The following is a 15,658-nucleotide window of genomic DNA, read 5'->3' on the forward strand; positions in this document are numbered from 1 at the left end:
CGGGAATCCGAGCGAACAAAGTCATAGTGAAGCAGAAACTGACTGAACCATCTTTCCAAGAGCAGCGCAGTAAAATCTTAGAAAAGATCAGGGAATGTGGTGTCATCCACAAGGACGCAGAATGGCACAACATATTCTGGAATGAAGAAATACGCGGGCTGGTGGTCACCGGCTTCAAGACGCCTCCGAAGAAGTCAGACGACGGGCAATAATCAATGTCCAAAAGAAACTGCATCTAAAGTGAGTTGTCGGGGAAAAAGTATATGATCCAGGAGTCCAGTTTCTTTAGCATGCAGGTACCACCTACGGCACGTCACTATGTAAACTACGAGTTATGAGAAAGCAAGCTACAAGAAATTTGTACACTCAAATACATTACATACTTTTAATCTCATCTATCATCGGGTATCTGATGATGCAAACCGAGTCCATATATGTTGAACAAAATCAATTAATCCTCATGCTCTCTCACCTCCTCCCTCACACCCGTCTGCACCTGTCCGCCACCCTTTTTAATATCCGACAATCCATAGAAGGCAATCATGCCCATACCCAAAAACGCACTCACACACGAAAACACCAAGGCGACAATACCCCTAGCCGTAAACCCAGCCGGTAACCAGGCAATCTGCTTATTCTGGCCCGTCAGATCCGTATAATCCTCCGTATTGGCCGCCGCATTACCCTGGGTCGGGATACCCGCAGCCTCACAAACATCATAATGCTGCTGCGGGATGGTCACCCGATCCTGAATGGCCAACGGCGCCTCAATAAACACCATGGCCAACCCCTGCGACAAGTGCCAGTCAATATGGCAATGGAAGAACCACACACCGGGGTTATCCGCCTTGAACCGCACCACGAAGTATCCCTGCGGCGGAAGCACAAAGACGTCTCTCCGGGGCGGGTATTCGGGAAATGCGGTGTGATTCGACGCGTTGTACGTAATCGGATCCCCATCCGCATAGTCATAGAAATGGGGTCCGTACGGTGGGTACCGATCGATCATCTGGAAGGCATGTCCGTGCAGATGGAACGGGTGGGTGCCCGTGTCGCCGTTGTTGAGGATGATTTCGACGACTTGTCCTTCGTCCAGCACGACCGAGTGCGTGTAGTCGCCGTAGACGGTCGCGTCGGTGGCTAGGGACCCTGCGGACATGACGGTGTACAGGGCGGGCACTTTGGGTTTCGTGTAGGAGATGTCGTTGAGGAAGGCGTAGTCGGCGCCGTTGTCGAGGTTTTGCATGGTGACGGTGAGGTCGAGAGTGAGGTCGGGGGACTCCAGGAGAGGCATTCGGTCGTAGGGGACGAGGGACATGTCGTCGTAGGGGTTGAGATCGGAGCAGACGGCGACGGTCATTTCCGCCTGCGGGAAGGAGGCGCTGGAGTTGTACTCGAGCCAGTTGGTCTGGTTGAGTTTGAGGTCCGAGGGGATGGTGTCGAGCAGGACGGAGTCGGCGACAGTCACGATGGGGTAGTTCTTCTCGGTGGAGTTCTTCATCGTCACCAGGACGGAGTAGCGCTGCGCGGCGGAGATGTAGAGGATGTCGGCCTCGGCAGGATCGGTGTAGATGCCGTCGATTTCGACAATGCGCATGGTGTGGTCTTCGATGTAGAAGTACTGGGCGACGAAGGCACCGATGTTGATGAGGCGCAGGAGATAGGTTTTGCCGGGTTCGACGGGGATTTTGGTGTTGAGGGTGTCGTTGAAGAGGAACGAGTCCGGGATGGGCTCCGCGCCGGTAGGGTTGTCGACGGTGATGAAGGTCGGGGCGATCTCCTCGGTCAGTTCGTGGTACCAGTCGGTCATGGTGATGGTCAGGTCCTCGTCGTACATGTCGGCGAAGTACGAGGAGTTGTCGTGGACGATGAGGGCCTGGCGATAACCGTCTGGGTAGCAGTAGTCGGTGTGGCAGTGGTACCAGTACGTGCCGTTCTGGTTGACGGTGAAGTTGTAGGTCATGGAGCTGCCCGGCGGCACGGGACATTGGGTCACCATGGCTGGGCCATCCATTTCGGTCGTGTTGGTTTGGTACATGCCGTGGAAGTGGATGGAGGCGCTCTTGTCGCCGAGTCCGTTGTACATGTTCACGACCAGTCGGTCGCCCTTGTCGACTTCAATGATGGGCAATGGCCATTGTCCGTTGATGCCGACGACTTGGCGATCGGCAAGCCCGTCCGGGTTGGCTGTCACCCAGGTGACGTTCCAGTCATAGGTCACGGTTTTGGCCTGGCATTGGGCGATGAAGAAGAAGATGATGCCGGCGAGCCAGGGGAGGAGACGGCTGGGGAAAGCCATCTTGTCTGTCTGTCTTGTCCGGGATGAGGGGGAGTCTCGGACGACGACAAAGGACGAGAGGGGAGGGGTTTACTCTGACAAGGAAAAGAAAAAAAAAAGAGAAACGGGGAGGAAGGGAGCGGAAAGGTTCTACGTTGGGGTTCTATATACCCGGGACTTGGAGGTCGTAGGCCCTCATGGAAGTGGAGTGGAGTGCAACAGAGAAAAAGGATGGATGAGTTATGACTAGTAGATACATTCCTATGGATCATCCCACTTATCAATCAGTCGGGCCGCCGCACTGGGAGGTAAAATGAGGGCGGCGATGCATCCACGAATGCGAGGGCTGAGACGAATCAGATAGCGCATCTGATATTGACTAGTACTTACCGAATACTGGGCTGTACGTGAGGAACGGTTTCCCACCATGACCCGAACTGGTAGATTTCTCGGAGTCCCACCCAGCATGCAGTCCCACAATAGCTTGATCCCCAGAACAAGTAGAGAACGCCGACTTGGCATGGCTTGGCTTATAATATCTCCGACAACGGTCAGGTTAAAAGATGGCAGTCGGACAGAATTTTTTTTCTCTCATCAACTTGCAAGCGAGGAGATGTTGTCTTGTGCCTCCAATCTTATCATATTGTCTGGGCGTTGGCTTATCTGATGCTGGACCCCTGTCGCGCCAAGAGCGGGTATTACGCTAGTATGGACCCGGTAATCGGATTGTACGATTGATTACGGTTGCCCTACGGTCATTTACTACACAGTATGATCCTGCGTTCCTCTACACTCTGCGGAAATGGCGCCTATTTCGACTTGATTCGCCATGGAACCACAGAGCAGCCAGAAGCAATTACAAATCATAATTTATCTACATTACCCGCATGACGCGGTTTAATGAGGAAAACCCGCTCCGTTGTTGAACTATACTAACTAGCACCTCGGTCTATCGCTACACAGCCCTAACCTCCGCTTCCCTCACAGACATGGGCCCTCCGGCACCAGTCTCCTTCTCCTTGCCACTCTGTGCAAAAATCCCCGACGGCTCCACCGGCTCAATATCCTCTTCGACTGGCCGACGAAGAATGGTCGCTATCACGCGGGCCTTGAACGCCTGGTAGCGCGCAATCATCGGGTCAATAACGGGGATGGCACCGCGCCGCTCCCGATACATCATCGCCGCATAGGCGAGCATCACGCAGAGCCAGAAGAGATTATAGCCAATCACAGATCCATATGTGGCGGAGTTGGTCCATCCAAGCAAGGCGTTGAAAATGCCCCATCCGCCACCGCCGCCTATCTCGGGGTTGCAGCAGTTAACGTGCCAGACGCTCTGGCGGATATCGTAAGACCCAGGGCCTGACCCCGTTTCGGAGGCATCCCCACCAATGATATGGTTCCATGCGTTATTTTGGAAGTACCATACACCTCGGGAAAACAAGCCTCCGGCGACCAGGTAGAGGAAGCAGGTGGAGACGATCAAGAAGAGTTGCATGGTTGTTTCGCTGCCTCCTCTATAACACGCCATGTCTGCATTAGCTGGCATCATCCAAAAAGAAAGAGGCAAGGGCACTGTGGCTGCTTACCGATAAATCAAATATCCAACCAGGCATCCTGCAATGAGACCGCACACGACCGCCAGCGGGAAGGAGGTAGCCGGCAGCCCCAACCCAACACCACCGACATAGACCACTGCCTCCAGCCCTTCGCGAAGAACTGTGATAAAGGGCAGAATAAACATGACGTATTTCTCGAACCACATCTTCACTCGGCCCTTGCGCGAGGTATTGGTGTTGCGGTGGTGCTGAAGAGCCTTGGTGAGCTTAACCCGCCATTTCTCCTGCAGCTTGGACACGCGCAGCAGGGCTGCTCCCATGACCGCAATGATGAGAGATGCTAATATTCCCAGAACTCCTTCCCAGATATCTTCGGTGCTTGAAAAGGTGTCCGTGCCTAGGCTGTAAAAGGCACCGATCATGCCGGCACCGACGCAGAGACATATGAACAGTCCGAGTGCGCACCCTAGCCAGACCTGGAGTGGGACAGACAACATCAGCCATGGACTTTCGGTGATAATGACACGATGAAGCCGTGAGTGAACTTACCTGTCTCACGAGTCGTTTATACGTGTCGCCTCCTTCATCCCCAAGAGTCTGCTTCAAGAACGCCAACAACACGGACACAACCACACTTGTTTCCAGACATTCTCGAAAGCAAATGAAGAACACTGGCTGGAATCAGTAACCTATCCCTCCATGGATACCTGTGTTGATGTTGTGATGACCCTACCAGTGACAGCAAAGACCGGGTTGTTTCCCATATTGACAGCAAAGGGAAGAGAGTCGGCCGGTTGGGAAGGAACAAGGCAGACACAAACACACACACGCGACAGATGAATTTTATTTTATCAGATCATCTCTCAAGATACGAGATCCGCTGATTGATAAGCGTTTCCTCGCTTGGCAGGGTTATCTTTTTTTTCGAACCTTTTTCCTTTACTCACGCCACGTCCATCTTTACCCCTCCCTCACCGTAAAACGGATCCTTACGTTTTCCGTTTTACCGTTCCGTGTACGACCCATGCATCAGGTTGCCTGATGCGATTCCTGTTGGGGCAATGCAGGGGGAGAGGGGAAGAATTGACTGTGGTCAGTCGTGTTTATCACCCCACGTCCACCGAGCCGATCGGATTGGGTATCCGTCCGCTTATCATGACTAAAATGAGACACTGGAACCAACCATCGACCATCCCAGATACACGTGCTGGGTGAGGGAAATGTGCCTATGGCTCAGAGACTGGTTAGTTTTGGGATTAGGGTGGGGATGTGCGGGTCAATCATCCTCATTAAGTTACCCTTGACACAAGGCCATTGGCAAAGTCAGGGTCTTCTACGTTGGTGAGTCGAGTCTCGACTGAGACATCTGATAACGATCTTCTCCATTGAAGCCTACGAAGCATGTGTTCGACGTCAGCATACGCAGCGGTGTGGCCTACAAGCTCTGAAGCCAACCTTCTCTCAGCAGAGTCATCATCTTGGCTATTACCCGGCTCCAGTGGCGTCGTATCGCACAACTTTGGAATAGCATTTCCCGGTCGACTGCCGAGATCACCAATGGGAATGCGGATCGTCTATCGGACGGCTCGCGTGCAGCTCCCTGCCGTTCTGGCTCGTGTCACACCCACTTCATACGAGGTCCAAGGGATGTCGAAATGAAAGTTCATCCAAACTTCACCGGCATCATTAACAGTCTCCGAGAGGTTTCGGAGGGTTAATCCCTGCCATCTATTACCTCCTCTACTGCTGCTATCGAGACTCTTTAATTTAGGGGTGGATACGCTGAGTAAAAAGAGGAGGATGCGAACGACGTTGGGAACGTGAACCCTTCAACGATTGGCTCATGTCAAGCTTTTCCTGGCACGGGGGGTGGATACTCCGGTCAAAACTTTGTTCGGGCCCGAGCGAAAGGAGTATAGCTTCATGTTTCTGGAGCACACGGACTGGTTGGGAGGAATGTGGCTGTGGACGATTCGTGGAACTGCCCAATGTCGATACAAGGAAACTTCCGTTCCAATTACCGTTCAGACGGACATGTCTGGTGGTATGTTTTCCATGCATGTGGGCGTCTTCAAGTGATGGTGGTTTGTCAGGGCGGTGTTGGGCAAGACAGGCAGTTTGCTAATCGACAGATTGCGTTAGGGCGAGTATTTTGCTGCAGGACCCGATTCCCTATCTCGAGCTGGAACCGAACTACAAACTAAGCTTGGGATATTCCCTGGCTACTGGCTAGTATGATTCCTGTTGAATGGGTAACCGGAAATTTCGTCGCACTTGAACGGACTACGGAGTACAAGTTCCGTCCGAGCGTCCGATCCATGGAGTAGCCAGCCTCTAGTAATTACACCACTGGTCACTTAGCAGGTATTGGGTATTCCATGGTAAAAGTTATCAATCAGCTCTATGGATGCTTATTATTCATCTTTCATGATGACCGCATTAATCGAATGCCATGCCATACTAAGTATGATTCACTATCATGCGGTGTAGTGTGGCCCTTCCAATATAGAAGTAACCGGGATGAAGACACTCAAGACACAACAGCACTATCAATCATACGGAGTACACATCCCACACCACTTAGTACTACTACTAGTACTATCTAGTCTCTCATCGAACTGTTTTTCCTGCGCTTTTCGTTCAATTACCCAAGTCAGGTGCCGCCGCTTTAATGACGTATGCACGTGATCGCTCCGGCACGCTCCAGGTTCGCTCCGTGCCACTCACTGCTTGCTCAATGCACACGCACCGATCGCTGCCTGATTAATCTGAGGAAAGTGAGCCCTCACAGAGCAATCACGGACAGCTCCGTCCCTGTCCGTGCTATAGTTCAAAGGTAGTTGTGGTCAAGCACGACGGAGACTGCTTTTTTCTTAGATCTAGAGTTTCATTAACAGTTACCAAGGATACTTACACGAGTCAGGTAGATTTTCAGCAATCCCTGGATATCAGTATTCATAAGTAGTAGGTAGTAGGTGGTGAAGCGATTCTGTGGGTGCTGGCTAGCCTTGTCAATATTTTTATAGGGTTATCGGAGGTTTGTTTCATTAAAAATCAATATTATTCAAGCTACAGGTGGGAAACAGTTTTAGTATCAACATAAATATAGTAACTTGTACGTACTGGAATCCCCTTATACTGATGTCACGTATACTTTGCAGTATTCACTTTCATGTCATCTAACTGTCAAAATGTCTTTGAGATGTCCTACAGCTTACTATTTCATACAATTGCCCTCTATATATCGCCAAACCCCGCCAACTTCGTAAGTGGACATAGTACACATCCCGGTCGATGTCGATCAAAATTCACGCATCCACCTTGTTGGCGGGCCGTGAAACTGTGATCAGTGCGATCAAGACATAAGGGTGATCGGTTAATGTAAAATAACAATTATTTAAGATGTGTGGAGAAGCATCACATAAACTACGCCTAATCCATTTCATAGTCTTTCCCGACCTCAGCTTGGAGTTCCACCAACTTCTGCTCCACCGGCGCATCGATATGTACCGTGAATTCTGCCTTGGGATTCGTGATAAATATCGAGACTAAATCAAGAACATCAGCTGTGTGTAGCATAACAAGGACTATGCTACGAACTTACTAATGACGCCAGTGGCTGCAAAGCAGGCTGCGGCAATCCAAGCATTGCCAAACGAATGCGCATAAGCGGCTCTAAAACCTTTGGTAGCTGCTGCAACGATTGCGGGTGTAGTTCCAGGGACTTGAGCAAGAGCCGCCTCATTATCTTCCGAAAGGGCTTCAATCAGTAAACCAAGGTTCGCCGAGGGAAATCCCAGAGGAACGACAGCGGCAGCAACGTCCTTGGGTAGGGCTGTTTGAAGAGAACTGGACAAGATCGCATTATTGATGGCGATGCCGATAGAACCCCCAAAGGCTCTCACTGCGGAGACAAACCCGGTCGTGACGGAGATCATATCAGATGGTGTCGCCATTTGAGCGACCACCATGGCTGCATTGAGAATGAGTCCAAGGCCTACTCCGGCCAAAATGGTGATGCCCCATAAGTGGCTGACGGAACTGGAGAGCTTTATTGTAGCCATGTAGGCGTTGAAGATGACCAGGAGGATGAATCCTAAGGCCATGGGTTCGCGGACTTGCTTCGTCTTGGTGGTATAGGCGCCAAGGACAGCAGAGGTCGTAGCTGATCCCACGAACAGTATTATGAAGCGTAATTCAGCACCAAAGAGACTAACTCCGTAAACGACTGTGATCTCATATGCATAGAATGCATTGCAAGTGTAGAAGGTGAGACCCTCCAAGAAGATTACTACGGCTGCCAATGGAAAATTCTTATGGCGGAACAGGCCATGGTGGAGGATACCGTCAGGTTTGTACCATTCGTAAATGGCAAACATGATTAGCATGATCAATCCCGCAATAAAAGTTCCTAGAACATGCCCATTGGCCCAGCTGTAAGGGTTTCCAGACCACTGCAGGGCCATGGAGATGAGTGCCACCGATGGGGAGAGGAGGACATAACCAACCCAGTCCAGGCTCCAAAGCTTTTGCCGCGTGGACAGTGCGGACTCGGTCTCTCGCGGAGGCGGGGTGTAGCCGAAGTAAATCCCGACTATCGCAATTGCGAATAGTCCCGTGGCTGTATACCAGCAGATACGAAAATTTTCGGCTTTTCCTTCAACAAGTGCCCCAGCCATCAAGGCCCCAGTAAGTCCGCCAATGCTGGAAGAGAAATTGGCTGAAGCTTGGTCCCAGCCCCGGTACTTGCGGTGCAAGACCTCGGAAGGAATGGTGTATATCTGGGCTTGATTGCTGATACCTACGCCGAGAAGACCAAAGCCGGGAATGGCAGTGCCAACATTCTGCGCGCGAGATATCAGAAGGGGTCCAGCAATGCCGCCCAGTGATGTGATCAACATGACCCATCGGCGGCCCCAGTAATCGGCAATCTGGCTCAAAGGCGGCATCATTGCCAATGGGATGATCGAGATGCATGACGAGAACCAGATATACACGCTCGCGTCGCCCAATAATTCCGCGGTACTTTGAGCCAAACTGCCAGCACCAATGACCGAGAATAGGCCGGCAAACATCAGCACGTTTACTGCCTGAGTTCGCTGTTAGAAACACATAGTTGATAGATGACTGGTGAGGGAGGTGGTCGAGAGCTAATGCATACCAAGACTGCAATAATGGTCCTTGCATGGATATGGGTCCCAGTGTTCTCGACGTGCCTACTCTCGCCGGCTGTGGCCATATTCAGTGAATAGGAGATATAAACCCTGAACTAAAGATGTAACAGTGAGCAATTAGCTACACAAGCTCAGGATTCGAAAGGGCATGGATAGCCTGCAGTCTTATACATAGCCTGGAGTTCCTTGCAAGTAAGAGGCGTTAAGGGGGCCCCATCCACTACCCACTCCATCCCCGCAATCCCCGCAAATCCCCAGGTTTTTGTAGCGGCAAAAGTCCTCGGCAGATTCATAAATTCTGGGGGCGTTTATCGGTTAACATCCAGAGCACCAACAGCCGAATGCTCATCATGCACTCGGAAGCGGGCCGCAAACTTCAACGGAGGACGAGCCGGTATATCCGTGGGTTGGTGGCGTAGACACGGACACGGAGGACGCGTGTTCCCAGTAGATCTTTTCACAGGCAAAAGCTCAAGGGACCTTGGAGGTGAGACCTGAGAGAGAGGCATTGCCACTAGTGGAAGTATCACAGGGAGAAGGAAAGATGCGGGCAAACAGAGACTACATGGTGCAGCAACCCGTGGGAGCAATCGGTCCACAAGCTATAAGCACCTTGGACTTTTCCAGGAATGAGTAATGAGCATTGTATATCGAAACTTCTTTATGCATAGTGTCTACGCGATGTCGTGTGACAGTAACAAAACAACTAAATTGACGTGAAGTCCCACAATATTCTGACTGTCGATTGTAAAAAGGGCCTATTGATGACGCCCACTTGAAGACAAACCCCCTAACTAAACCTAATTAATTGAGGACCGGCAGGCTGATCCAGCTCTGAAATTTCCCTCCTGTATGGATGATATGCCGACCTCGGTTGCGGTTCTTCTCCTTTGGTAAAGCATGGCTCTCGACGTAGCACATGTTTTCACCGGATATCGACAGTCGCAGGGATTCACCAGCTTCATAGATGGCGCCAATGGGCCAGGTACTCAGTTCCAAATCCACAATCTGACCGCGAGGAATCTTTACTTCGGTCTCATGGGGATGAAAGAGTTCGCCCGGAGCGGTCTCGGGAGAGTCCCTCACTTCTCGATGGCTTGCGCGCAGCATACCTGTTGGACCTTGATACAGCGCCGGATTCAGTTTGGGAAGCTCTTCGGCTTTCTTCGTCGTAGGGAAATTAACATGATTCACAGGCTTTCCGCTTTTGTCAAGCTTGCGAAGGATGACGAAGATATCCATGTCATCGAGCTCATGACACTGGACGTTCAGATGGATGGTTGGGTATCCAATGAGGATCGTCGTTTGGTCGAAGCGGATGTCAAAATGAACTTCGTTGCCGGTCTTGGTGGCTTCGTAATAGCAGCTTGCCTCCTCCTTTACTGGATTCGCGGCGCTCCCAGACGCCGTGGATGCGTCGAGGAAGTATTTAATATGCCTGCTCTCTGAGGGCGGGTAGCTTTCAAAAGGCTTGTTGACCACGGGGGGACCATTGAATTTGAGTAGTGAGCATCGCACTCTGGGAGTCTCAAGCCAGCCATTATCGACGCCCTTCAGATAATAGCAGAAGAACCTCTCCAGATCGCCTTGCTCGGTTGCAAAATCGTACCACTCTTGGTATGGGTGGACCCGCAACCACTTGTCTTTCGAGGAAATGTTGCGGAAGCCGCGAAAGCTGCCCGCGCTGTGGATCTTACTGCTATAGCTTGCGAGGACGTAGGCAGGAACCTTGATCTTTGACAACTCGGCTTTCTTGTCGTCCCAATATTCATCCCAGGTTGCACGCTTTTCAGCCAAGCCGCCCGCATCTTCGAGTAGCCCGAAAGAGGGAACCAAAAGGCCGATGGCTCCTGGCATAGCAGCGCTGGGGATTCCACCTCTCCTATGTTGATCGCGATATCCATCTGACAGCCCTTCCCATGGGGCAATCGCAGCGACATGAGGCGGATTGCCCGCCGCGATAAACCACTGTGAGATAGCCAGCCATGAGTTCCCAGACAGACCAATCTTTCCATTGGTCCAGGGCAGTTGGGCGAGATGCTCGATAGCGTCGTACCCATCCGCCTCATCTTGCTTTCCCCAGAAGTGGAGATCGCCTTCGGAAGCCCAGGCACCACGAACGTCAATATTAACGACCGCATACCCCTTGGGTACGAAAAAAGCTGGGTCAGGGCCTTCGAAATCTTCGTAGCCACTGTAAACAGACCGTTCCAGTCCAAGACGCTCTGGCATGGTGCCCAATAGACCATCATTGCTCAGATGTTTGCCGTACGGGCTCCATACAAGTATGATGTGGACCTGCTGAGAGTCATCCACGGGCCGGTAAATGTCTGCGTAAAGTTTGACGCCATCTCTCATGGGGATTGGAACATTTCGTTCGACTAGAATGTCGCATTCGAGAGCCTTTAGACCCGGCTCCTTGCAATGGCCTTCCTTCAGAATCTGGGAAGAGTAGTTGGTATCTTTCAAAGGAGCGATTGGAAAGACCGGAAGAAAGGGCCCTTCGGGGTTCTGGGCGGGATTGTAATCGAATTGCTTGTTGTCAAGCGGACGACGTTTGGTAATCACAGTCTTCCCGATGATGAAGATCTGGAGAAGCCGGTATAGGTTCAGGATGCAGGAGGAAAGTTGGGTAAGAAGAGACATCATGTTTTAGTCAATTCACGAAGTCAGATAAGATGACTTTGTGAAAGGTGAGAAGACAGGTGAAAGTTTGGGAGGACATATATATAGACGGTTTGCGAACTTCCGGCGCCGGACAAGAGCGAGCTGCTGGATAGCCCTAAGCTGGAGTGACCGCAGACCTCGGACCACGGGGTCCAGGGGTTCCGGGAATGGAATCATGCAGTGTCTGGCCTTTCATCGCTAGCTACTACAACAACTACCGTGATTTGAAGTTCAAGAGATTTGAGCATGATGGGTAAACGGGCGAGCAAGTCAGGCTAATAACATCCCGCTAGTGGATGTTTCCGTCAAAGGTATTTTGTACAAATTTGGTTTAGATTATATTAGTTATGGACATATTGTGATTTGTATTCGCTATCTCTGCTGAGAGCTTCTAGCTGCTATATACAGTGATATATTCTCCTGACGCGCACTTCGTCCTTTTTGCCTCATTTTCGAGGTGCCTCATCCGACGGTGCGTTCGATTCCAGTTATCAGGGTTTGCTTCATCTATGACACTAAACAACCTTTCCTACGTACTATGTTGCCTGTAATGTGGCTGGTGCGCATCCGTTCTTGCTGCCGTAGCCTGCTATTGCTTCAGACCAGTATACCTGAGGAGCTATAAGGGGTGATAGTAACCGATTCTCACGATATAGACTGTGCGTCTAGATACTATGGCCCGTGATACAGTGGAGCAAAGTGGAACAACGCATGATAAGCTACTTGGGGGCTTTTTGTGGCGAATAGTTAGAAAGTACAGTGTAAATTACTACCCGCATTATACGTCCTGGTGAACCTTTCAGGGGGAGGCCAGACCGACTTGGCAAATCATGTTTCATTTGACTGGATTTTGTGGGCGTTATAGTTCCGCCGGTCAGTGACGGATATGGGGGATAACCGGGACTTGCGCGGGATTGCTCCGTGTGCGGTCCGAGAGCCATCGGTACTCCCTCCGTACACGCACCGGGCGCGCTCCTGCCACAATCCCGGCTGATCCCAGAGCGAAGAGCGGCGCCAACCTATTCCTAATCAATACTAGCTAGTAGTTGAAAGTAGAAGGATTACACCAGTTGTCTACTGTAGTGTTTCAGTAGGAACAGGTTGCTGTAAAACGTTTAGTAGTACACTGGAGGATGCAAAACTGGCAATTCAAAAGTGCAGAATAGCATTATATATATTGGTCGTCTTCCTTGCCCACGCAGTCTTGGCCCCTTGAATTGTTGCAATGTGTGAGAGAGAGAGAGAGAGACCAATATACCATGCAGCATACTATCAGCGGAATTGAACACAGAAGGAATAGTAGCCATTATATATACTTATATCCCAAGTATCACGAAACGATATTAAAATTCAGAGATAGAGCGATAGAAAGAATGCTCTGAAAGAAAAATAAAAGACGCAAAAAAGAAAGTCAAACCAGGCTCAAACGCCAACTGTTTGGCGCTGCTGGGAATCGAACCCAGGTCGAAACGGCGCTGCGGAGAACCACAACGTTTCATGATGACCACTACACTACAGCACCCTGATTTGTTGAGGATTTGATCATTATTATGCATCATATTCTGCTCCTTAGCAATCATCATCTCTCCACTGCTCAGGAAGTTCCAGGCTAACGCTCAGAATGTTCGGTTTAATCCAGCCACCCCAAGAAATCCTCCATAATTTAGTAGCATACAGTAGGGAACCAGCCGAATTGATCTCCCACAGTGGACTGCCTCAGGCGCCACCCGTGATTGGCTGCCACACGTGCTGCCCCTGCTGCTTTATCGATAAGCATCGCGTCGCTTTCTTTATCGCTCCGCCAGTTCCATCCAATTCCAGTTCCATCTCATTCATCTTCACAGCCTCTCCGTCCCTCTATCTGTCCCCTCATCTCTATCTTCTATGGCCGATACAGGCCCTCTGGAGGCAGATTTGCCTCTGTACCGTCCCACCAAATCTGTCCCATTCGAGCTAGCCCAACATGCAGCCATCTTCTTCGAAGAGAGACTCTGTCCGTTCCCTCCACATCACTGTTTCTTTTGTCCACTGCTGACATCGCAGTCCAGATACACAAGCCCTCAATTTCCTCCTGAATATCCTCACATCTGGTACTGTTGCCTCAGCGCCAGTATACACTCCGCCGGTCCAGCAACTCGCCCTAGCCGCAACTCTCCTTATACATCCTTCCACCACCACGCGCGCAAAGACAACCGAGGAGGAAGAAGCACCGCTAGCCGCTCTACGCCTGCTCCGACTGACCAATACCCTCGTCGGACCCATCTCTTCGAAGCTCAACGTCGCATTCTCTTTCAGCCAACCTGACTCACCCCGCCATACAAGACGGCGACCCGTGGCAGAGGACATCCCCCCACCCTCGGACCTGTCCCCCGAGGATACGAAACCCTTGTACTTAGATCTTGGCCAGTCGCTTTCCTTGTGGTCCAATGCAGAAGACTTCTGGCATGTCATCGGCTGGGCGTTCAACTGTTCTGTCCGTCATCGTCCCCGCTGGACGTGGTGGCAGGTCTGGCTTGAATACATGTGTGATGTTCTGGAGAGTGACTGGAACGAACGGTTTCGACAGTACAAGGAGGCTCACACCGGCAACATCATGAGCGAACAGGGACCACCGCCCTCCCCAAAGAAGTCTCGAAGGAAGAAAACACACAATGACGATGACCCAGCCCTCCAAATTCTCAGAGAAAGCCTCATCTTTCGCTACATCCACGGAGCCAGTACCACATACGGTCCATACCGGCGCATCGTCCGCTCCATCTTTGCAGACGGTGGCTCGACCTCTCGCAACGAATTCCGTGAAGTCTTCGAGAACGAACTCAAATTCGCACAAGCCCATACCCCCACCAGCAGAAAGCGCAGTGCGCAGGTCAACATCGATGAGAACGAGTTCGGTGACTACCTCACGGACGATGATCCGATCGAGGACGGAGACTATGACGATGAAGACAAGGATATCAATGAGACCAACGTCAACCTCGATGGAGAAGTCAATCCATCGGATTCGAACACCAGCAGGCCTAAACGCGCCCGAGATATCCCCACCCGTGGAAGAGCACCCCGACCCAAGCGCAGAGGCAAATCACTCGCCCTAGGCCCCAACGGCATCAATACACCCCCGGGCCCATACGGCGGCTCTGCCCCAAGCTCAAAGCATGGCGCTCGTGTACCCATCGAAGAGCTCCCCACCAAACACATCCCCTACATGCACGGCGACGTCGGCTTCTACGGAGGCATGCGCTCGCTCGGTCTCCGACAACGACTCCTACAACTCCTGTCCACCGTCTCCCAATACCTCCCCGACGACTTCATCCCCCTCGAAGACCTCTACCACCTCTACGCCGAAAACATCCGACACCTCCCCCTCCCCATCTTCCAGGCCTTCATCAGCCCCTCCACCCTCCCCTACCTCTCCGGCCCTGCCAAAACCACTCTCTGCGAATTCCTCCTCTATCGCATGCGCGAGACCGCCGCCCCCGACTCCGACGAGGAGTATCTCAACCAAGCCAAACTGGAGCAATGTTTCCTGCCCTACGCGGCCAGCACAAAATCTTTAGCCGATAATACCAAGATCTCCCTCGCTCTAGAGTCTCTGATCATTCTCCTCGCCGATAACGGCATGCTAAGGGTCACAAAAAGCCTACGAGGAGCGGTTAATAAGGGCATTAATCGTCGATTCGACCGATCGGAATATCAATCGCGGAAATATGTCCAGGAAGCTTACAGGTGGGCGGATGATATTGAGCGTGCGTGGTTAGAGGAGAGTTCCGAGCGATTAGATTTTCTCGTGCTTGGTATTCTGCCATTCGAGGATGATGCCACTACTGCATGATGCTTGAGGCACTGAAATCTTTCTTTTCTTATCTTTCCTTTCTCTTATTTGCACTCGCATGTCCTTGGTGAAGAGCGAATCAAGAAAGCGAGCGGTTCATGTTTATTTCATCTATATTTATTTCTGCCTTGCTCGTCAATTCTCATACTGT

General features: G+C 51.3%; 5 protein-coding genes and 1 non-coding gene across 6 annotated transcripts; 1 reads left to right on the plus strand and 5 right to left on the minus strand.

The window, feature by feature from the left end:
- Positions 1–274: 274 nt before the first annotated feature.
- Positions 275–2,508, minus strand: fetC (putative ferrooxidoreductase Fet3). The gene has a single exon (XM_067619716.1). It carries the CDS (start codon positions 2,297–2,299, stop codon positions 452–454), a length of 1,848 nt encoding a protein of 615 aa, XP_067481881.1. The 5' UTR covers positions 2,300–2,508; the 3' UTR covers positions 275–451.
- Positions 2,509–3,174: 666 nt separating this feature from the next.
- Positions 3,175–4,648, minus strand: ASPBRDRAFT_39813 (FTR1 family protein). Its single transcript, XM_067624221.1, has 4 exons — positions 4,571–4,648; positions 4,387–4,508; positions 3,868–4,313; positions 3,175–3,795 (listed from the first exon to the last, which is right to left on the minus strand). The coding sequence occupies exons 1-4, from the start codon at positions 4,599–4,601 to the stop codon at positions 3,234–3,236; spliced, it is 1,161 nt and encodes a 386-aa protein (XP_067481882.1). The 5' UTR covers positions 4,602–4,648; the 3' UTR covers positions 3,175–3,233.
- Positions 4,649–7,269: 2,621 nt separating this feature from the next.
- ASPBRDRAFT_119718 (uncharacterized protein) lies at positions 7,270–9,076 on the minus strand (the record flags this gene model as incomplete). The annotated part of the gene is made up of 3 exons (XM_067617282.1): positions 7,270–7,385; positions 7,442–8,927; positions 8,999–9,076. The coding sequence occupies 3 exons, from the start codon at positions 9,074–9,076 to the stop codon at positions 7,270–7,272; spliced, it is 1,680 nt and encodes a 559-aa protein (XP_067481883.1).
- Positions 9,077–9,815: 739 nt separating this feature from the next.
- On the minus strand, positions 9,816–11,677 carry ASPBRDRAFT_668237 (CocE/NonD family hydrolase; the record flags this gene model as incomplete). The annotated part of the gene is made up of 1 exon (XM_067628795.1): positions 9,816–11,677. The coding sequence occupies exon 1, from the start codon at positions 11,658–11,660 to the stop codon at positions 9,816–9,818; it is 1,845 nt and encodes a 614-aa protein (XP_067481884.1). The 5' UTR covers positions 11,661–11,677.
- Positions 11,678–13,116: 1,439 nt separating this feature from the next.
- Positions 13,117–13,200, minus strand: ASPBRDRAFT_t94. Its single transcript has one exon. It is a non-coding gene; the product is annotated as a tRNA-His (tRNA).
- A 362-nt stretch (positions 13,201–13,562) lies between these two features.
- On the plus strand, positions 13,563–15,654 carry ASPBRDRAFT_171868 (uncharacterized protein; the record flags this gene model as incomplete). Its single annotated transcript, XM_067619717.1, has 2 exons — positions 13,563–13,671; positions 13,727–15,654. 2 exons carry the CDS (start codon positions 13,563–13,565, stop codon positions 15,505–15,507), a joined length of 1,890 nt encoding a protein of 629 aa, XP_067481885.1. The 3' UTR covers positions 15,508–15,654.
- Between the last annotated feature and the right edge of the window lie 4 nt (positions 15,655–15,658).

Source organism: Aspergillus brasiliensis, assembly GCF_001889945.1.
Source record: "Aspergillus brasiliensis CBS 101740 unplaced genomic scaffold ASPBRscaffold_3, whole genome shotgun sequence".
NCBI lineage: Eukaryota > Fungi > Ascomycota > Eurotiomycetes > Eurotiales > Aspergillaceae > Aspergillus > Aspergillus brasiliensis.

Excerpts from the sequence above, each read along its gene's own strand:
- fetC (XM_067619716.1), bottom strand. The coding sequence starts at position 2,299 with ATGGCTTTCCCCAGCCGTCTCCTCCCCTGGCTCGCCGGCATCATCTTC.
- ASPBRDRAFT_39813 (XM_067624221.1), bottom strand. The coding sequence starts at position 4,601 with ATGGGAAACAACCCGGTCTTTGCTGTCACTG. Across the intron at positions 4,314-4,386 it reads ATAAACGACTCGTGAGACAG|GTCTGGCTAGGGTGCGCACT; the intron begins GTAAGTTCACTC and ends GTCCCACTCCAG. Across the intron at positions 3,796-3,867 it reads GTTGGATATTTGATTTATCG|AGGAGGCAGCGAAACAACCA; the intron begins GTAAGCAGCCAC and ends GGCGTGTTATAG.